Source organism: Vipera ursinii, assembly GCF_947247035.1.
Source record: "Vipera ursinii genome assembly, chromosome: 5".
NCBI classification, from domain to species: Eukaryota; Metazoa; Chordata; class Lepidosauria; order Squamata; family Viperidae; genus Vipera; species Vipera ursinii.
In genome coordinates, this window is record NC_139518.1 from 95,233,820 (window position 1) to 95,256,406 (window position 22,587).

A 22,587-nucleotide genomic window follows, 5' to 3' on the forward strand; every position below is an offset into this window, starting at 1 on the left:
GCAACTTTGGCTGAAATGTTCACAGTTTTTAAAATGTATCAGGGAAATTAACTGTGGGTGTCGACAGTTGTCCTAGGATGGAGGAAGAGCTGAGCTGAATCGCACCAAGTACCAAGTTTGTCCAGTAATCTGTCTCTACAGCAACCGAGGAGTTATGTATTATAATCCCACAATGAGACCGTTTGTGTGCAATTTTATCCCTCTTCCTAACAATTGGCACTCAAAGGCAGGGAACCCCAAATATTGGATGGATAGATAGATAGATAGATAGATAGATAGATAGATAGATAGATATAGATATAGATATAGATATAGATATAGATATAGATATAGATATAGATATAGATATAGATAGGGATGGGTGGCTCAGTGGGTTAGGACGCTGAGCTTGTCGATCAGAAGGTCGGCAGTTTGGCGGGTCGAATCCCGAGTGCCGCGTAGCAGAGTGAGCGCCTGTTACTCGTCCCAGCTTCTGCCAACCTAGCAGTTCGAAAGCACGTAAAAATGCAAGTAGAAAAATAGGGACCGCTACGGTGGGAAGGTAACAGCGTTCCGTGCGCCTTTGGCGTCTAGTCATGCCGGCCACATCACCACGGAGACGTCCTCGGACAAGCGCTGGCTCTTCGGCTTTGAAACGGAGATGAGCACCGGCCCCTAGAGTCGGAAACGACTAGCACGCATGTGCGGGGGAACCTTTACCTTTACCTTTATAGATAGATAGAGAGAGAGAGAGAGAGAGAAAGAGAGAGAGAGAGAGAGAGAGAGAGAGATAGAAAGAGATAGAGATAGAGATATAGATAGATAGATATAGATATATAGATATATAGATATATAGATATATAGATATATAGATATATAGATAGAGATAGATAGAGATAGAGAGATAGATAGAGATAGATAGATAGAGATAGATAGATATATAGAGATACATAGATACATAGATATAGATAGATAGAGATAGATCGATCGATAGATAGATAGATAGATAGATAGATGATAGATAGATAGATAGATAGATAGAGATATATAGTTTCATAGTTAGTTGCTAAGAGTAGTTTGGTCTTCCCTAGTGGGAACAGAAGACTGGAATTTAATCCTGGGTCCCAAGACTAAAAAAAATCTTTAGTAGTATTTGTAGGGTCCCACTCTTTATGCACAAAATTGCTCCTAACTGGAAAAAAGACGTCAGTATTATTTTCCTAACGACCTCTGAATTATTACACTGGCATTAATCACAACTGAGCGCAACCTAAGATAAAAGGCGCAAGAGAAAAGCGTGAGTCTTTGCGGGCTGTCACCAGGAGCTGGGTTTCACCGGCCGATTCCCCTGACTGCCCTTTTGTGACGGTCCAAGGAGCATCTAAGTGGTCCAGGTTCGTCTGAACGAGACGAGCCTTTGAAAGGGCTGCGTTTCCCCTGCCGTCCTGCAGCCAGTGTCTAAACGCAGGAAGATAAAATGGCTGTAGCAGATGGCCTGGAAGCAGCACCTGGCTTCCTAATAACTCCCCTGTCTGTCCCTCTCCAGCAGTTTGAAGACGACTTTGAGGTTTCTCAGCTCTACGACTGTAATTGGATCGTCGTGAACTGCTCAACACCGGCCAGTTATTGCCACGTCCTGCGAAGGCAGATTTTGCTGCCCTTCAGGAAACCTGTAAGTTTTGGCTGGGTTTTGTCATTCGTCCATTGCCTGAAAATTAGGGATGGCAATCACGGTCCTCTGCCAGGGACGAAGCCAGATTGATATCATGGAAAGGTCCTAAGCCGTAAAAAACGATGCCGATTTATTTAGGAGCCATCTGGAAATGATATTTCAGCCCATTTGGGAAATTTGTCCCAACCCTTATGTTTGGGCTTGGCTGCTTTTACCTTTTCTGGTTTGGTCCCTGACTTACGACGACAAAAATGAAGTGGGTTTTGCCCCATTTTGCACCCTTTTATCGCCGCAGTTGCTAAGCGGATCCCTGCTGTGGTTAAATTAGTAACTCGGTTGATAAATGAATCTGGCTTTCCCCTTTGACCTTCCTTATGGGAAAGCCTAAAAGGGACGCGGTGGCTCAGTGGGTTAGGACGCTGAGCTTGTCGATCAGAAGGTCGGCAGTTTGGCGGGTCGAATCCCGAGTGCCGCATAGCAGAGTGAGCGCCTGTTACTCGTCCCAAAAGGCCAGAGGTGGCTTAGGGGCTATAAAACGCTGAGGTCTTCTCTACTATGATTACTGCAAGAACACAGTGGACACTCTGCTAGAGAAGCATTTGGCCAGTGGTAATGGATACCTAAAAAGGGACGCAGTGGCTCAGTGGGTTAGGACACTGAGCTTGTCGATCAGAAGATAGGCAGTTTGGCGGGTCGAATCCCACGTGCCGCGTAGCAGAGTGAGCGCCTGGTACTCATCCCAGCTTCTGCCAACCTAGCATTTCGAAAGCACGTAAAAATGCAAGTAGAAAAATAGGGACCACTCCGGTGGGAAGGTAACAGCGTTCCGTGCGCCTTTGGCGTCTAGTCATGCCGGCCACATGACCACGGAGACGTCCTCGGACAAGCGCTGGCTCTTCGGCTTTGAAACGGGGATGAGCACCGGCCCCTAGAGTCGGAAACGACTAGCACGCATGTGCGGGCAAACCTTTACCTTTACCTTTGTGGGAAAGCCTGAAAAAGGGATCCCATGACCCCGGGACACTTCAACCGTCATAAACAAACACGCCAGTGTTCAAAGCATCTGAATTTTGATCACGTGACCACGAGGAAGGTCATCATTGTCATAAGTCGCATTTTTTTCAGTGCCACTGTAACTTTGAATGGTCACTGAACGAACTGTTGTAAGTCGAGGATGACCTGGATAATGACTGGGTCAATGATTCTAAAGGGTGAAAACTGTCTGCTTGGATTCGTAAGAGAGATTTCTTGTTTTTTCCTCCTCTGACGTGACAACAGCTTGTCTCAGCTGGAATTTTCTGATGTCAGTCTGAGATAAAGTATAGTTTGCATGTATTTTGGTTGGAAAGCCTTTTGGGAATTTTTTACATATGTATATATAAAAGGTAAAGGTAAAGGTTCCCCCGCATATGCGTGCTAGTCATTTCCAACTCTAGGGGCCGGTGCTCATCTCCGTTTCAAAGCCGAAGAGCCAGCGCTTGTCCGAGGACGTCTCCGTGGTCATGTGGCCGGCATGACTAGACGCCAAAGGCGCACGGAACGCTGTTACCTTCCCACCGTAGTGGTCCCTATTTTTCTACTTGCATTTTTACGTGCTTTCGAACTGCTAGGTTGGCAGAAGCTGGGACGAGTAACAGGCGCCAACCTTCTGATCAACAGGATCAGTGTCCTAACCCACTGAGCCACCGCGTCCCTTTATGTATATGTGTATGTATGTGTATATATATATATATATATATATATATATATATATATATATATATATATATATATATAAATTTTATTCATTTATAACCTGAAATGTGAAAGTACAAAAGCAAATAGTAGGGGACAACAGTAGAAAAAGGGGAAGCAGCAAACAAGGTGAGAAGAAAGTGGTGGTGGTGGGGAGAAACAAAATGCATTGACTTTCGGCTCTCTGTTGCAGTAAAACCAGACATTAAAACCAAATCTCAACTTTTTTTACATTTCTATAGTAGTTTGCACTAACCATTTCTGTATCGGCAAATTAGTCTAATCGGTAAAACCCAAAATCATGATATCGGGTTTTTTTTCCACCTCAAGCACAGTCAATTTGGCCACCTCTGCTAATTCCATCAACTTTTGTAATCGTTCGTCCATGAGGCATCCTTCCCCTTTTGTGCACAGAGCAGTCTTGCTGCCTTCAGCAGATATAAAGTCAGAGTTCCATTATTATTTTTTCCCAGTTCTCTTTCCATTAGACCCAGAAGGAAAATTTCTGGTTTAATCTTTACGCCCACTTCAAGATTTTTCTGCATTAATATATGAATCCTACTCCAATATTTTCTTTGCCAGGGAATTTCTGTAAAAGCTTGGGTTATTTCACTTTTTTGGTGGTGGCTTTGATTTAGGAACTGTACTTTGGGAGGACCCCGTTTAATCAGCCTGATTAGCAGAGGGACATTTTCAGTGGGGTATTTCTATTATGGCCTCACCGGGGAGTTTATTGATGATTTGGTTGTAAACAATTCAGCCTCTGATTCAATGCTTCTTTGAATATACTGGCGCAACTATGTGCTGACTCGGATGACAAACTCACATTTTACATGATTTTTACAGCTAATTGTCTTCACCCCTAAGTCACTGCTGAGACATCCTGAAGCAAAATCCAGCTTTGATGAAATGGTGCCAGGTAGATTTGCCCCTTTGGGAAATGTTTTTGCTTGACCTCTACTTTGCCGTGACTGAATCTCATCTTACATGGCATGAAACTGTACCGGTACTTTGGATTCTCCTTGTATAACAGGAGACAATCTGAACTTTTCGCTGTTCAGGCCTCTGGGCTGACCCTGTGGGATCCTGCTAAAATCCGCTGCCTCTACAGCCACTGATTTCCATTTGAGGACACGGGGAGGAAAATAGCAACTCACTAAGATGGCTGAAGGGAACGCGGTGGCTCAGTGGGTTAGGATGCTGAGCTTGTTGATCAGAAGGTCGGCAGTTTGGCATGTCGAATCCCAAGTGCCATGTAACAGTGCCTGTTACTCGTCCCAGCTTCTGCCAACCTAGCAGTTCGAAAGCACCTAAAAATGCGAGTAGAAAAATAGGGACCACTCCGGTGGGAAGGTAACAGCGTTCCGTGCGCCTTTGGCGTCTAGTCATGCCGGCCACATGACCACGGAGACGTCCTCGGACAAGCGCTGGCTCTTCGGCTTTGAAACGGAGATGAGCACCGACCCCTAAAGTTGGAAATGACTAGCATGCATGTGCGGGGGAACCTTTACCTTTTACCTAAGATGGCTGAAGATAGGACTCAATTTTGTTGAAGGTGCTCAATATCTTGAGTGGATCATCCTATCCCTCCACGATCTGTTAGCTAAGAAAGAAATCCTGTTCCTCCTTTGAATATCTCATTGCCGTTGTTCTGGCTTATGTTGGTTTTGGGGCTATTAAAATTAAAAGGTGATCACGTGTATGTGTGTGAGATTAAATGAACATACCTAGAAGCAAGCTGGTATGCATCTTTAATTTTACACACATCCTTGCAGGTGGCAACTTTAAGATGTGTGGCCTTCAGCTCTCAGGATTCCCTGTTCTGGCTTACGTTGGCTTTTGGGCTGTTTAAAATAAAAGGTGATTTCATGTATGTATACAGGATTAAACAGACATAGTATCAGTATGTGTGTAAGATGAAACAAGCATACGTATAAACTAAGTATGTTCAATCTTAGACACATCCTTGCTTATGGAAACGTTTAAGATGTGTGGACTTCAGCTCTCAGAATTCCCCAGCAGTAAAAGCACTGGTCAAGAAGGTACATGAGTATTGGCCATGACCTTGTAAAAACCGATTCCTGGGAATCTGGACAAGCAAGATCTTACTTTATCGCCATACTAGCCCGATGATCCTCTGGGAAGAGTGCAGCTCCCTGCATCGTCCGTTCCCTAAGCCTAGAACATCCCCGTGTAAAATCACGAATATGGAAATTGAAGAATAAAGAATGCTATTACACCCTTAATCCCATTAACATGTCATCTTTGGGTTGTATAGTCACATGCCGGTGTCGTTCCTAGGTACCAAGTTTAAGCGTGTGATTCCAGAGGAAGGAGTTGCAGCCGAATCTCCTGGGGATGTGACTCGGGTGATATTCTGTACCGGGAAGGTCTATTATGATCTTGTTAAAGAAAGGAAAAATCAAGATCTGGAAAAAGCAGTGGCTATAATCAGATTGGAACAGGTAAAACTTGTGCCTTAGAAGCTCTGGAACATTTGTTTATTTATTTATTTATTTATTTATTTATTTATTTATTTATTTATTTATTTATTTATTTATTTATTTAGGTTTCTATACCGCCCTATTCCTGAAGGTCTCAGGGCGGTTCACAGGGCAATATTTAAAAGACAATATAAATTAAGATACAAATAGAATTAAAAAGAATTAATAATAGCCCAACAATAAAACAATGTTAAAACTTAAAACTAAAAACCCCCTCAGTCCAGGCCAGATAGATCGAAAAGCCAGGTTTTCAGGTCCTGGCGAAACGAGCGCAGGTCGGGGGCAACAGTTTTACATTTATGTGGTAATTAGATTCAAACTTTGATGCCTTGATTAGTCAGAATCCAAACTGGTTGCCTTCCTTCCTTCCTTCCTTCCTTCCTTCCTTCCTTCCTTCCTTCCTTCCTTCCTTCCTTCCTTCCTTCCTTCCTTCTGGGATCCTTTGGAGTCAATCATGCATAAAGTTTATAAAATTATTTCCCGTTCAAAAGCCTAACAGCCCATGGATAAAAGCTGTTCTTCAGCCTGTTGGTATGGCTGGCTATACTCCTACATCTCCTACCCAATACGTTAAGTTCTAGTTAAGCTGATTTATTGCACAAACAATATATACAAGACTCTAGTCAACTAACGTTCAGTGCTAAATTGGTACTAGATAAAGAGTCGACAGAATTCAGGAGGGGTTGAACTTAGATCATTTGTGGGAACGTAATGATTCTAGGCTGATAACTCTCTTGACTCCACCCCCCAGCTCTGCCTGCTCTTCTCCCACAACTGCCAAGTTTTAAAACAAAAAGTCTTCGCCAGCATTCCTATTTTATTTTGCATCTCCGTGCACGTTCTCACACCTACCGTCCAAACAGGTGGGAGTTTTGAAGGATATCAAGAATAACTGCACCCATAATCCTCACGTCTTTGCAAGAGATGCAGATTGTTTGGCTCACTTTGATTCATAGATCGAATCAAACCTTCAACCCTCCCAGTGGGTGTGGATGTGGGATGCCGCAGTGGAGCATTTTGGGAAGAAGATGTGTGGCCGCAGAACGTGACATCTTTGTATTTCAGAGGGTTGTTTCATGTTTTTCCCTCTAGATCTCACCATTTCCTTTTGATTTGCTAAAAGAGGAAATTGAGAAGTATGCTAAAGCCGAACTTGTTTGGTGCCAGGAAGAGCACAAGAACATTGGCTACTATGACTATGTCAAACCTCGTTTCCGGACCATTGTCAACCACACTCGACCCATATGGTAACCATGCTTGCATTGGATATCAATGATCACCTGAAAATCCTTTAGCCCCAGGCAATAAGCCTGGCATTGGCAGTGCATAGAGCACGTTCAGCCAGTAAATTGCATTCCTTCTAAGCTGGATTGGTGGGCTCCTATGGGATCTAAGCAGGCCACATGGGGGAATCTGCTTGGAGCACCAATCTACCGTAGAGATCTGAAAGCGTTTTGGGAAAGAGACTGAAGAAATTTGGAACCCCACGTGCTTCACTTTGCTCATAGAGCTGGGTAAAAATTGGCTGTTGCCCGTGTAAGATGTGGATGCTGTAGCAGAGAGCCATTCGGAGATGCTACTTAATCTCCTGCACATATCAGCTATTCATCAGAAATTATAGCATAAGCAGATGATATTACGTCTACACCGACTTCAGAGAAATCTCTAATTTATATCCTCTTGTATCTTTTAAGGTATGTCGGTCGTGAGCCAGCTGCTGCTCCCGCTACGGGTAACAAAAAGACTCACCTTGTCTCACTCCGGAGATTTTTGGATACGGCCTTCAACCTGGAGGCCTTTGAAGGGAAGACCTTTTGATCTTCATCCTGGCTTCTGCTGCTCCCATTATCTAGAATGCACATCTTTATGGAAGGAAGGCCGCGATCATAAAAAGAAGTGCAAGCTAGTTGAGGGTTTCCGTTTTTTTAGGCGGGGAAGTAGTCTCCTCTTTCAAAAGATTATCAGACTTGCTGTAGGTATGCTGTAAATGTTAGGAGTAACTTCTGATTCCGTTAATTTGGCTTTTGAGAATTAACTGCGCTGCTGCCTCTTAGGTGTAACACAGGTGTACACAGCGTAACCCAGGTCTTGTGCTTTAAGATTGGTGTTTGACAACTTTTTCATGATCTTGCCACCTTTGCTAGCTTCCTGGATGTATAAACAGGATATAGATTTAGCCGAAATTCTGTTCAGGTTGGCTAGGTTACTACTTAGGCTGGTGCTAAGAGAAAAGCATGCACTGACTGTGTTCACCATCACAATCAACAAAATCGACAAACGTTGCAAATGAAAAAGAAAAAAAAAAGATGCGCAGGTGAGATAGATACGTTGGGGAAAAGAAAACACCGTTGCAGAATAACTCGAACGTACTATGTTGATATTTCGTCTTGCCACCTTAGCTTGGAAATTTTGATTAAAAAAAACAAACAAAAAAAGGGGTCAAGAAAGCTGGCCGATATCGTGTTGCCCTGTCTATTGTAAAATGTAACCGTGGTGATTGTAAGAATTAATAAAATAGGATGCATCGGAAATATTCCGCCAGTATTTGATTGTGTGGCATCAAGTTGGGGTTGACTCTTAGCAGCCGCACAGAAAACCTACGGCAAAACATTTTGTGTTTTTTTAAAAAAAAGAATGTCAAAGGGAAATATATTTCACAATCTCAGTGGATCTTCCTTGTCTTCCTTTCAGTAATAAATGCTCTTGTAGCTGAGCAAAATTAACACAAGACATAAAAATTTGAAAGCATGGCTTCCCGTCGCTGTTGTTTGTGAGTCAGATCCTTCTGCTTCAAAAATAAATGTATCCAAGAAATGAAAAGTAAATAATAACATGTAAGGTCTGGTTTATGTGCGGTTTTATGACAGCCTCATCTTTAGGGATTGACAGTAGCATCCTGCTCACAAAAATACTGACCTCCATCATCATCATCATCATCATCATCATCATCATTATTATTATTATTATTATTATTATTATTATTATTATTATTATTATTATTATTATTATTATTATTATTCCATCCGCCAGATGGATTTCTTCAAGGGTGATTCCTTGCAGCCTAAGTGATCAGCTCTTGTGCCTGGTTAAAGTTTCAAGGGAGAAAAGTCAAATATTGCACCGGACTAGAATATTGTAAAACTCTTTCGTTGAGAGAGATACTGATCACGGATAGCCCCAAAGGTGCTTTTTCCAGAAGGCAACTGGACTTGCTCGGTTCAGAGCTGAAGAAGCTTCTTGGACGAGAAGCAAAACATTTTCAAAGAAAAAAAAAACACAAGAAAGTCTGATTGCATTCTGGAAAAAAGCACTTTTGGGACAATCGTGACCTGGATGCTGGAGAAGCTCCATAGATATCAATCATGAACAGTTTCACATTTAGCAACATGGAAATAGGCTGGAGATTCTTGGTGATCCTATTCCACACAGGAAAGGAAAAACTTCTTCAAAAGCTATGCTAATTCAGTAGAAATGTACAGGATATGAGTAGATGGTCAATAATGATGATGATGATAGTGGTGGTGGAAGGGACCTTAGAGGTCATCTAGTCCAACCCCCTGCCCAGGCAGGAAACTCCTATGCCATTTTGGACAAATGGCTGTCCAGTCTCTTCTTAAAAACTTCCAGTATTGGAGCATTCATCGCTTCTGGAGGCAGGACGTTCCACTGGTTAATTGTTCTGTCAGGAAGTTTCTCCTTAGTTCTAGGTTGCTTCTCTCGATGAGTTTCCATCCGTTGCTCCTTGTCTTGCCTTCGGGCACTTTGGAGAATAGCTTGACTCCCTCTTCTTTGGGGCAGCCCCTGAGATATTGGAACACTGCTATCAGTTCCCCCCTCATCCTTCTCTTCATTAAACTAGACATACCCAATTCCAACAGCCGTTCCTTATATGTTTTAGCCTCCAGTCCCCCGATCATCTTTGTTGCTCTTTTCTGTACTCTTTCTAGAGTCTCAACTTCTTTTTTACATCGTGGTGACCAAAACCGGATGCCGTATTCCAAATGTGGCCTTACCAAGGCCTTGTAAAGTGGTATTAACACTTCATGTGATCTTGATTCTATCTCTCTGATAATGCAGCCTAGCACCGTGTTGGCTTTTTTTGGCAGCTGCAGCACACGGCTGGCTCGTATCTAAGTGATTGTCCACTCGGACGTCGAGGTACCGTACAATGTTGGGAAAGTCCTACCAGTAATGCAAGCCGCTCTGTCAAACCCGTATCTACAGCTAACGGCAGGTCAAGGTCGCAGATGAAACAAGTAATTTTATTGCCATACTTTGGAGAGAAAACTATGCTTGCGATTCAGCACTTGAAGCATCCCCTCCTATAGTCAAATCCTGTTCCATATGAATCTACGCTACCTAGTTACGGGTTGATGTGAGAAGCCGGTGAACTTCTTTCAAGTACTTGAAACCGGAAATGCCACGCAACGGTGATATTTATTTATTTATTGTTGGATTTATTTCCTCTCCCCACCCCTCACTCAAGCTCCTAGCAAACAAACTCTCTATATCGCAGGAATGCAGTAGAAAGATGATTCTCACGAAGCTTCAACACACAGAGAAGCAGTGCAATAGTGCTTTGATCGTCCCTTTCCCCTTGTGGACACGGTGACGATTCAAAAAGGTGAGGAACACCTCAGAAGAGCCAAGAAAAGGCTCTAAATTAAGTAGATATAAAACAGGGACGTGATTAGTGAATCGGAGACCACACTGTTTTGGCATCAGGATAGGAAAGGAGTCTTTTTTTTTTTGCCTTCATTCGCGAGAAACGAGCTTTTAAAAACAAACAAACAAACAAAACGCAACGAAATGTCAGTAGGCTTTTAAGACCGCCTCTCTGGCTTCTTGGCAGAGTGGATCCAACTTCCCATCTCCTCCTGAGAGAAAGAGAGCAAGTAATTAATAGATCAAAATCCAGAGGGCATCCGTGGATCTTGACTTGTGGCATTTTTCAGCCGTGAGTAAAAGGAAGTATACTTCCGAGATGGCTGAGCCCACGTGGATGCCACTGGCACTTACCGAAATCTAAATCGTTAATGTTGCACTGGAAGATGGTCTCTCCATTCACAACCAATTGCACGTCGTTCCAGTCGGGAATCTGCTCCAGAATGATTTGATGCCCATCTGCTTTTAACACAGCTGCAGAAAAGCAACAGCAAGAAGAAAAGAGGGTTTGTTTCCAAAGCTGTTGACATCGGGAGTTATATGAAGGGCATCTCGAGATTAATCACAAGATTATTAAGAATAACAATGACGATAAGAGACCAGCAAACAGAAATAGAACGACTGGGGCGAAAGACAGCAAAGGCTTTACCAATACTAACAGGCGCCTTGAGTGCAATCCCAAAACATCTGGAGCACCATTTGAACCCCATCGGCATTGACAAATTCACCATTGGTCAATTCCGACAGGCAGCTTGACTCAAAACAGCTTATGTCCTGTGATGATACCTCTTAATATTATAAACCATCAACATCTGCTTATCCCAGGTCCTGGGAAAGGACTGTCTAGGGCAGGGGTAGGCAACCTCGGCTCTTTTACGACTCGTGGACTTCAACTCCCAGAATTCCTGAGCCAGCCATGCTGAGGGGAAAGGGAGAGGTTTCCAAGCTGAGCCCTGCTGGCTGAGGAATTCTGGGAGTTGAAATCCACGAGTCACGAAGGGGCTGTAGTTCCCCCAGGCTGGCTCAGGAATTCTGGGAGTTGAAGTTCACGAGTCATGAATGGGGACATAGTTCCCCCATGCTGGCTCAGGAATTCTGGGAGTTGAAGTCCACGAGTCATGAAGGGGGACATAGTTCCCCCATGCTGGCTCAGGAATTCTGGGAGTTGAAGTCCACAAGTCATGAAGGGGGACATAGTTCCCCCATGCTGGCTCAGGAATTCTGGGAGTTGAAGTCCACGAGTCATAAAAGAACCAAGGTTGCCTACCCCTGGTCTAGGTGGAACATTTGGAACATCTGGCTGACTGTGCGACAAACCAAAGATAGTGTCTTATTTTTCCCCACCCTGGTCCAATTCCTTTAAATCTCTCCCATTAATTTGCTTTTTCTAAGTTAAAGCCTCAACAAAACATGTCTTCATTGGAGAGTTGTGCGACTCTCAGAAAATCCTTGATGCTTCCTGTCTGACTTAGAAAAAAAGAAAGTCTGCTGGTGGTTTCTCCCATGCCAAGTTAAACAGGCTTTAAATATGTCTGTTCTGTTCACCGTTTATGCGTTACACAGAACTGTGGCTTGTGCACCTGTTTATTTGTTTTTTCTGCCTAGTCAAATCATTTTAAAGACAGGCGCACGCAGCAAAACCAAAACCAAACAAAGCAGACTTTTTTTTTAAAAAAAAAAAGCAGGCACCTTTAGGGTCTCGTCCCGAAATAGACCTTTCTTTAGACATTGTCAGGAGTTAATTAGCTTTCCGCTAATTAAGGACTCTTAATTTTTATTTTAGCTACTTCAGATTTCTGCACCTCTACCAACCGGGCAAGAAACTGAATTGGCAAAGTTGAGTAGAGCCTTGGTGGAGCAGTGGGCTAATGCCTCCTTAAGTAACACCAGCTGCCTGCAATTAGCGCAGGTTCGAGTCCCACCAGGCTCAAGGTTGACTCAGCCTTCCATCCTTCCGAGGTAGGTAAAATGAGGACCCAGATTGTTGGGGGCAATAAGCTGACTTTGTAATAATGCCACTTGGGGTGTGTGTGAAAGCCCTAATAAACAGGGATATATATAGAATGAAGGCTACTGCTAAGCTTGTAAGCCGCCCTGAGTCTTCGGAGAAGGGCGGGATATAAATGGAATTAAAAAAAAAGTTGCTGATAAGGTAAAGGTAAAGGTTCCCCCGCGCATGCGCGCTAGTCATTTCCGACTCTAGGGCCGGTGCTCATCTCCGTTTCAAAGCCGAAGAGCCAGCGCTTGTCTGAGGATGTCTCCGTGGTCACGTGGCCGGCACGACTAGACGCCAAAGGCGCACGGAACGCTGTTACCTTCCCACCGGAGTGGTCCCTATACAACATAGATAAATAAATTCCCGGTGATACGGCGATTCCTCTTTTAACTTTTTTGGGGAGGTCAGCGTACAAGTTTTTCTCTTTTGGAGAGGTAGACATATTTTTTTTATTTTTTATTTTTTTTAATTTTAATTCCATTTATATCCCGCCCTTCTCTGAAGACTCAGGGCGGCTTACAAGCTTAGCAGTAGCCTTCATTCTATGTATATGCCTGCTTATTAGGGCTTTCACACACACCCCAAGCGGCATTATTACAAAGTCAGCTTAATTGCCCCCAACAATCTGGGTCCTCATTTTACCTACCTCGGAAGGATGGAAGGCTGAGTCAACCTTGAGCCTGGTGGGATGCGAACCTGCGCTAATTGCAGGCAGCTGGTGTTACTTAAGGAGGCATTAGCCCACTGCTCCACCAAGTTTCCCTTCTTCGGCAAACTTCACAGTTGCGGGAACTTTTATCTGCTGGCGTGGGTCCACTTCACGGCTAAATCAGTTCAGCCTTTCTCTACAAGCCAGCTGTGACTTCCCTCTGCCCCCTAGTTCGGAGGCTGAATTTTAATTGAGCTTCCTGATGAATGACAGGAAGTTTCACCAGCAAGAAGTCCGGTTAATTAAGCTCTTGAAGTTTGGGCAAATGTTTTGCTAGACTGGGAGAGATGTCTTAAGATGTTCTTAGTGCTTTCTGGAGAGACTTAATGGGCTTGTGCAATTAGCAGAATGCAATAAAATAAACTCGAGGAAGTCTCTTCCTCCTGGGCTGCCACTTCTCCTTGTCTTGTGACATTTTATTATTCGGCTTTCCCCAAAATAATGGAGAAGGAGAAGAAGAAGAAGAAGAAGAAGAAGAAGAAGAAGAAGAAGAAGAAGAAGAAGAAGAAGAAGAAGAAGAAGAAGAAGAAGAAGAAGAAGAAGAAGAAGAAGAAGAAGAAGAAGAAGAAGAAGAAGAAGAAGAAGAAGAAGAGGAGAAGAAGAAGAAGAAGAAGAAGAAGAAGAAGAAGAAGAAGAAGAAGAAGAAGAAGAAGAAGAAGAAGAAGAAGAAGAAGAAGAAGAAGAAGAATTATTGTGGGGCGTTTTACCATTAACCAGAAAGTTCTAGCTAGTGGGTGATTTAATTTAAAAGTAATCATACAAATAATTAAATAAGACCCCAGCAGGTATTACGGCAATTGGACAGTGCCAGTGGACGTTTGTCTTTGGGTGCCAGTAACAACTTTATATTATACTTTTCAATCAAAGTATAATAAACGTTTTTCATTTTACATTTTAACTGCATTTATGCTGTTAGAATTAATTTGGATTTTGGCCAGGAAGTTCTTGCAGAAATAAAAGCCTAAACATTAGTGCACATCCCTGCTAAGTTCATCGTTGGGAAACTTAAGGGAAATTTTTCTTTAATCAGAAAATTCTTCATTCTTTAGGGCTGATTAGATCTGGTTGGAAAATGTGACTTGTCCAGTACTGTCTGAATTGATTCAAAATCCATAGGATGATCCTTTTCCTGGCTCCCATTTAAAATATCGACTTTATTCCCTGGATTGTAGTTACCCTACACAACGTCCTCCTATTTGCCCTACAACAACAATCCTGTGGTGGGGTATGAGTTGGTATTCTCGATTTGATTCTACATCTGTCCTACAGCCCCATTTATGCATAAATCAAGCATTGCAAGAAATTCGTAAATTTCTCTAGAGTTTTATATATAAAAAAGCCAAACCTTGACTTTACTCCCCGAGCTTTATCAGGTCCCTCATTATATTATGGTATAAAGGTAAAGGTTCCCCCGCACATGCGTGCTAGTCGTTTCCGACTCTAGGGGCCGGTGCTCATCTCCATTTCAAAGCCGAAGAGCCAGCGCTTGTCCAAGGACGTCTCCGTGGTCAAGTGGCCAGCATGACTAGACGCCAAAGGCGCATGGAACGCTGTTACCTTCCCACCGGAGTGGTCCCTATTTTTCTCCTTGCATTTTTACGTCCTTTTGAACTGCTAGGTTGGCAGAAGCTGGGACAAGTAACAGGCGCTCACTCTGTTCCGCGGCACTTGGGATTTGACCCGCCAAACCGCCGACCATCTGGTCGACAAGCTCAGCGTCCTAACCCACTGAGCCACTGCGTCCCTTACATATTATGGTATATTTGTGTGCAAATCATATCATTTTGCATCTGGACATACAGTATATATTAGCCAATGTAATTTCTATGCTACTACAGGGGGTCTGGTTCACCATCCTATTTACAGAAAATGCTGTGGGCAATTCTGCCCTTAAAAATTCTCTTACGAGCAGGCACACATGAACACGCAGCCAACTAACATAACCATGAACCTTGGCCTATCTGCCAATTAAGTTATCTGTTATTACTAAAACGTCTAATTAGATAATCCAGTGGGAGCTGTAATTGAATTTCCCATTTCCTTGCAGGACAAATGAAGCTGCGTTAGGAAGTAAGTATTGTTACTGTAAGTAGCGTTACTGCAACCAGGATACATTAAGAGCTACAGAGGCTGTGAGTGCCTTACAAATAACGAAGAAAGAACGGCGACAGAATAGAACTACCTCTGGCCTACCAGTTCCCCCATCCTAACCGTTCACTTCCTAGATGTGATGGGTTCCTTGGGAGAAAAACTAAGCAGATACAAATTGTGGTATACAAAGGGTATGAGTTTTTTTCTTTTAAGTGAAGTGAGTAAATGGGTAGTAAGTGTTTTTTTTGGCTTTGAGGGATTGTCATGCAGAAAGGTGAACACGATCCATGGTCTTTGGTGCAATAGGCAATTTGTTTTCAATGTGCATCAGTAAGAAGCAATAGAAGGCAAAGTCTTTGAATCAAGTCAAAAATGACTTAGAACATAGAATCATAGAGCTGGACGGGACCTCAGAAGCCTTCTAGTCCAATAGGGGAGACATGATAGCAGTGTTCCAGTATCTGAGGGGCTGCCACAAGGCAGAGGGGGCCAGGTTGGTCACCAAAGCACCAGAGGGCAGGACAAGAAACATTGGATGGAAACTGATCAAAGAGAAAAGCAACCTGAAATTAAGAAGAAACTTCCTGACCATGAGGACAATCAACCAGTGGAACAGCTTGCCTCCAGAAATTGGGCGCTCCATCATTGGAGATTTTTAAGAAGAGACTGCACATTCACCTGTCTGGGATGGTATAGGTTCTCCTGCTTGAGCAGGGGGCTGCACTAGAAGACCTCCAAGGTCCCTTCCAACTCTACTCTACTCTACTCTACTCTACTCTACTCTACTCTACTCTACTCTACTCTACTCTACTTCTGTCTTCATGGACATGTCCATGTAGCTTCCTTGACAATGATATGGTCGTGTTTATATCTTCTACATTAATTTCTGGAATGTTTCCTGGTCTCAGTCTACAATGTGGGCAATTTGCGGTGATCTCCCTTCTATGTTCTAACTAGTTTCAATCCTGCTCAATTTTCTAAGATCGACCAAGTAGGTTGAAGTAGGTTGTATGAAAGGAACGACTGTTAAAATGAACTTCGCTCTCGTGATCCCGCAGATCAATTGTTTTCTTTGGTAGCAACACATTTTAGATTAAACCCACTTATCTAGAACTAACTCTCTTTGGACTCAGTAATAAGACCCTCTTGAACACATGTTTGTTTGGGGATTTTTGACCTTGGATGCCCCACATGTTGTTTGACACAGGTGTTTTGTGGAAGAGACAAACATATATTTGCATATCTTTATGTTGACAACAACTGCCTTTTGTTTGGTATTAAAAGAATTTCCCAAAGCCCACCCAAAACGACATGCAAGGCGCTCAGACGGTTTGTAAATTCAGAAAGAAAGGAACTTTTTTTGTTCTCACAGAGGGCAAAAAAAAACCAATTGTAAGCTTTTCAAAAGTATTCCCCTTCTTATCAAACAAAACAGAGAGCAGAAGACAGTATTAAAGGTAAAGGTAAAGGTTCCCCCGCACATGCGTGCTAGTCGTTTCCGATGCTAGGGGCCGGTGCTCATCTCCGTTTCAAAGCCGAAGAGCCAGCACTTGTCTGAGGACGTCTCCGTGGTCATGTGGCTGGCATGACTAGACGTCAAAGGTGCACGGAACACTGTTACCTTCCCACCGTAGTGGTCCCTATTTTTCTACTTGCAGTTTTACGCGCTTTCGAACTGCTAGGTTGGAAGAAGCTGGGACGAGTAACAGGCACTCACTCTGCTACGTGGCACTCAGGATTCGACCCGCCAAACTGCTGACCTTCTGATCGACAGGCTCAGCGTCCTAGTAAAACTTCAGTGACAATAATAAAACCCCTACCACAGTTGTTTTCCACCTGAACAGAAAAAAAAATTCTATGCGTATTCCTTTCTTAATGTAATGTGTTCACTACTCCATTCACCTGAAGGGAAAGAATTTCTCTCAGTAGGAAAAATTTTGTTGGAAGAACATAGAACAGAACAGAGTAACAGAGTTGGAAGGGACCTTGGGGGTCTTCTAGTTTCCTTAAGCAGGAGACCCTAACCTACTTCAGACAAATGATTGTCCAGTCTCTTCTTAAAGGCCTCCAGTGATGGAGCACCCACAGCATCTGAAGGCAACCCCTTCCACTGATTGACTGTTCTCACTGCCAAGAAATTTCCCCTTAGTTCTAAGTTGGTTCTCTCCTTGATTTGTTTCTATCCATTTTTTTTCATCCAGTGAAAGAAGCAAACGAGCAAAGAACTAGAAGTCCTTTAACTTAATAAGCGAATTTTCATCACTTATTACAAACAAGAGATCGACATGATTAACCAATAGCAGGTTATCCCAAGCGGGCTTTTCCAGGAGGCAACTGGACTTCCTTGCTTTTCTTTGAAGATGTTTTGCTTCTCATCCAAGAAGCTTCTTCAGCTCTGACTGGATGTTGGAGAATGGAAGGATTTATATTCCTTGCAGACAGCTGGTCATTTGCATTCTTTTAGAGAGTCGTTGAGGCCACTTGGAGGTTTACCTGTGTCCTGAAGGTCACCTGAGTAGTGCAAATGAGTGTGGAGCCTACTTAGCTGGAAGACGTTTTCTGTCCTGTGTCCATTCACTGTTGAAGACCAGTGTGGGCTGTTGTGGATGAGTCTGGGTTGACTGCATCTCAAACTGAAGCACAAATGGTTCCTGGAGTCTGCAAAGTTTTCTGGAAATCCGTTCATCCTCCCGCACCATTAGGAGGATGTTCATTCCAAAGTCCATAGCTAAATGTCTATGGAGATTGTCAGTCATCCAGGTACAGTTGTCCCAAAGGTGCTTTTTCAGGAGGCCACTGGACTTCCTTATTTTTCTTTGAAGACACATTCCTTCTCAATATAAATATAAATCCTTCTACTCCCCACCATCTAGTCCAAGCTGAAGAAGCTTCTTGGATGAGAAATGAAATGTCTTCCAAGGGAAAACAAGAAAGTCCAGTTGCCTCCTGAAAAAGCACCTTTGGGACAACCATAACCTGGGTAATGGAGAATCTCCAGGTTAGCCAAGCTGTTCACCTGAGAATTCACCCATAAATTGGAACATTTCCAGACGTCAATGCAAAAGGGCAGGTTTATTAGTTGGATGGTCTTCATTCAACTTGGACTGGTCAATGCGTGAAAGGTGCAGCTTAGCCTCTTCAGCTTCTGAAGGTCCACAGGAGGTCACCTGCGGTGGGACAAGAGCTGAAATCTGTCAGGTCATTTTTGTTCTTTTTTTTTGGGTGGTGGTGGCAGGGATGAAGGATGAGGTTCCAAAAGTACTTCCCAAATGGAGGAACCTTATGCAGCCCAAAATCCAGCGGTTTTTGTTACACTTCCGCAGCGGAACTCAAAAGGATGATGTAGAGCTGTGAAGTGGAGGGTGGGGGTTGGAGGCCACCCGTGGCCTGCCTCTGCCACCCACAAAGACAGCTTCCATTCAAAATTCTTCCCTCCAGCCATCGACCTCTTATTCCCCCTTCTCCCAACCGGTCAGAACTAACCCTTCCATTCCCCCACCCCACCCTGCCTCACCATCCTGACATTACCAACGAAGCTTGTTGGATCAGAAGCGAAATGTCTTCCAAGCAAAAAAAAAAAAAAAAAAAACAACAACAACCAAGGAAGTCCAGTTGCCTTTTGAAAAACCACCTTTGAGACAACCCTGGCTTGGTTGACCAAGAACCTCCGTACGCCTTCTCTCGTCTCGTGGTTTTGTTGTTGTTTCCCCCCCCCCCCAGCAAGAAGCCAAGTGGGTTGTCACGCACCTTGCAAGCCCTCCAGGCGAAAAGTCCTGTGTTCAACCACCCCACAGCTCTGATAAGGTCCATATCTGAGGGTCACCAGAGCCTTCTTTGGCATTGCTGGGCAGCCAGTTAAGTTATAAGAAGAGTCCTGAAGAATGAGGAAGCAAGCTGAAGGGTGGAGCTGAAACACATTCTTCTCTCGCCGTGGAGGAAGCTCAGATGGCTTTGACATCACCCACAGTAGCCATGGCAGAGCTTGCCGTCTCCTTAGGGATGCAGTGTCACAAAGGGGGGGGGGAAATGTTGGCATTCAATTCTGTGTTGCTTCATTTGCACAGGGAGGGAGGGAGGGAGGGAAAGAAAGAAGGAGAGAGATGCTTCAGGACTTCAGACTTGCAAATCGGCGGTACTCTGATGATTTGGTGAAGGCGTGTGGCCTTTCGTCATGGGCTCAAACTACAGTCGTTTTCCTAATGGCGTGGGCAGTGAAAAAAACCTCCGTGGATTTATAATACCTTAATTTGACTTTTAGATTAGAGCCCGGTGTGAACTCAGCCTGTCTGTTCACTGAACTATTGTTCAGCATTGTAGTGGGTCCTTTTCCCCCGAAGCTTCAAAGGACTGGATGGACCTCTACAAATTTTTTATTTATCAAATAAATAAAAAGACCAAAGACAGAAGCCACCCGGAATTAAGGAGAAACGTCCTGACAGTGAGGACAATCAACCAGTGGAACAGCTTTGCCTTCAGAAATCATGGTCGCCCCATCACTGGAGGTTTTTAAGAAGAGACTGGAGAGTCAATTGTCTGAGATGGAAATGATTGATTGATAAATTGATTGATTGATTGATTATTAAGACAACCTAGAACAAGCGAGGCTAAAACACACAGTTGATTCAGAATAAAACCCACCATCGTGTTGTTGTTTTTTTAAATTTTGCTTTTTATTCACTACTTTGCGATCAACGATCAACGGACTCTAAATTCTTAGTATCAATGTATACAATGTGCCATGAACTTTAAGACTGAGAATGGGAATGATTTTATGCCTGGAAACATACAATCGATAGCTCATACTAACCAAAGAGGCTATAGAAATACACATTTAGATTTGGCACCGATCAATACTAGGTTATAAAAATAAAATATTACAAAATATGGACTTTAATGCAGCACACAGTGTAAAAAAGTTGGGATATATTGTCACCTTGTCGCTACATAATACTCTATCAGCTCATTTGAATGCAGTTCTTATATCTAGCCTGCATCAATCCATATAGCCATAAGATGAGGATCCAAAACAACTCTTCTTTCATCTAAAGATCATCTTTTTTTTTTAAAGCCTAGACACTCACTTAAAAAAACACGATTAAACAACAATATCTCTCTCATATGTGCTGATCTGTATGCTGACCTGCCAAAAAATGTTACCTTTGTATTGGCTCAAACCAGATGAGAGATTAACTCACGAACGCAGTTAACCCGTCTACTTTTTTTCAGCATTAAAAAAATAGCTTTGGGATACAAGTGCTGGATTGCGATGCAGGGGTGGGTGGGAAAAATAACCCCTTCTCACACACCTCACAATAAAAATTCTCCAAACAAAACCAAACAGAAAACTTAAAAGGCGTCAGTAAAGTGCTTTGTTTAATGTGTGCGTTCCAAGATATATTGCATAAATAGATTAAACGTTTTTTACAAATTTAAAAAACGAAAAACAAAACTGCAGCTGGGAAAGTCGAGAAGAGGAAAATTCACTGACTGTTTTGATGCTTCCTATGCCCAACTTGGGGTTTGCGGGTGCACCCATCAAAGTTCCTTCAGATGGAACTTTTTTTTTTTGCGTTTTGTCCTTCTGCAATGAGCGTTGGGCGAAACACATGGGCGCTCCAATGGGACATATTCAATGGGTTTAAAAACGGATCCGAAATCACGCTCGCAGTGGGACGGGTGGGGTTTTGTTTGAGGGGAAGGCTAGAATTGCTTATTCTGCTGCTGTTCTTCTGTCTACGCTGTGTCACCACCAACCTTATAGGGATGGAGAATTTGGTAATTAGCTTCCGTTTGAAATCATTCCTTCAGCTGCAAAGATCCATTTTTTTTTCCCTTGGCTGGAACTTGCAGTTCAGATAAAGTAGGATAAGACCACGTTCCTTAGAAACCAAGGGATCTGATCTGATCGTTAATGCTTCATCAATATTTTTGGGCTTCGCCATCGCCAACAAACCTTCAGGGCACGCATCCTGCAAGTCCACAATCAAACCCTTCCTTTACGTTTCCCGTCAAATTTGCATAGATAGCCATGATATATAGTTTTCTAAGTTGCAAAGTAAAAATGCATTCTATTGTTTGGCTACAACTCACTTTAACTGATAGGAAAACTTCCCTGAAATCCAGGCCACCACAAAGCACGCACGTGAGAGAAAAATAGCGCTATCACATAACAGGACAGTTTGATCGAAGGGGGCCCAGAATATAAATTGGATAGGTTTTTGCTTAACAATGCACGGACAAGCATTTTGTCCAAGAGACATTGCTTTACCCAGTACACTGGACTGAAGCAAGACTTGAGCGATACCTTGTTAATTATCTCGAAATATCCCTGAATCTGATCTTCTCGGTAAAAGCCAGTTTAAATCTGAAAGCTTGCTTATTTCTGGAATCCATGAGTCCAGAGCATTTCTGCGCTGTTTGTTTATTTCTAGGAATGAACTTGAGTTGCTGGGAAAGGTTCAAGAAAACTTGGAGGCATTATATTGTGCAGGACAAAGATTGAACCGTTTCACTGCGTTAGCCATTTCATGCAAAACAGATAGTAGCTCACCCATTTCTCAGAAGAATTTCAAGACAGATGGGTCTAATGATGGAGAGAAGAAAGAAACAGCCATTGAGGAAATACACACACACACACATGTGTGTGTGTGTGTGTGTATGTGTATGTGTATGTGGATAGATAGATAGATAGATAGATAGATATAGATATAGATATAGATATAGATATAGATATAGATATAGATATAGATATAGATATAGATATAGATATAGATATAGATATAGATATAGACAGATACAGCCGAGATAGAACTTGTGTTATTCTTTTTCAACCTGGCATTTGATCCTACCACACGTTTTCTTTCCATTTGTGGGCACTCCATTTTAAGAAGATACAGAGAAAGTGGAATCGGTTTAGATAGAGGCAACCAGAAGAAGGAAAGGTATGAAAATAGCCCTATGAATAAAGATGGTAGGAGATGGGCATCTTAAGACTTCAGAAGACTGAGTGGTGAGATGGTGGCCATCTCGCAAGACTTGAAAAGGAGAGTTAAAAATGTGCTCTCCAGACTGCAGGATTACTGGGGAAAAATAGCAAGAAGGCAGATGCTGATGGAATTTTTTATTTTTTATTTTAATTCCATTTATATCCCGCCCTTCTCCGAAGACTCAGGGCGGCTTACAAGCTTAGCAGTAGCCTTCATTCTATGTATATGCCTGCTTATTAGGGCTTTCATAC

The 22,587-nt window shown here is 43.0% G+C and overlaps 2 protein-coding genes across 3 annotated transcripts in view; one reads left to right on the forward strand and one right to left on the reverse strand.

Annotated features, from left to right (window-relative positions):
• OGDHL (oxoglutarate dehydrogenase L) overlaps nucleotides 1-8,186 on the forward strand; it is a 59,468-nt gene extending 51,282 nt beyond the window's left edge. For both annotated transcript variants that reach the window (XM_083364188.1, XM_083364189.1), the window contains 5 exons: nucleotides 1,526-1,651; nucleotides 4,232-4,304; nucleotides 5,687-5,850; nucleotides 6,982-7,136; nucleotides 7,584-8,186. In XM_083364188.1, the coding sequence (XP_083220314.1) occupies nucleotides 1,526-1,651; nucleotides 4,232-4,304; nucleotides 5,687-5,850; nucleotides 6,982-7,136; nucleotides 7,584-7,707 (642 nt within the window). In that variant the 3' untranslated portion in view covers nucleotides 7,708-8,186. The remainder of the gene's footprint in view (nucleotides 1-1,525; nucleotides 1,652-4,231; nucleotides 4,305-5,686; nucleotides 5,851-6,981; nucleotides 7,137-7,583) is intronic.
• Nucleotides 8,187-10,701: 2,515 nt separating this feature from the next.
• LOC310641820 (UPF0728 protein C10orf53 homolog) lies at nucleotides 10,702-19,191 on the reverse strand (the record flags this gene model as incomplete). The annotated part of the gene is made up of 3 exons (XM_083365091.1): nucleotides 10,702-10,766; nucleotides 10,909-11,028; nucleotides 19,098-19,191. The coding sequence occupies 3 exons, from the start codon at nucleotides 19,189-19,191 to the stop codon at nucleotides 10,702-10,704; spliced, it is 279 nt and encodes a 92-aa protein (XP_083221217.1).
• Nucleotides 19,192-22,587: the final 3,396 nt, after the last annotated feature.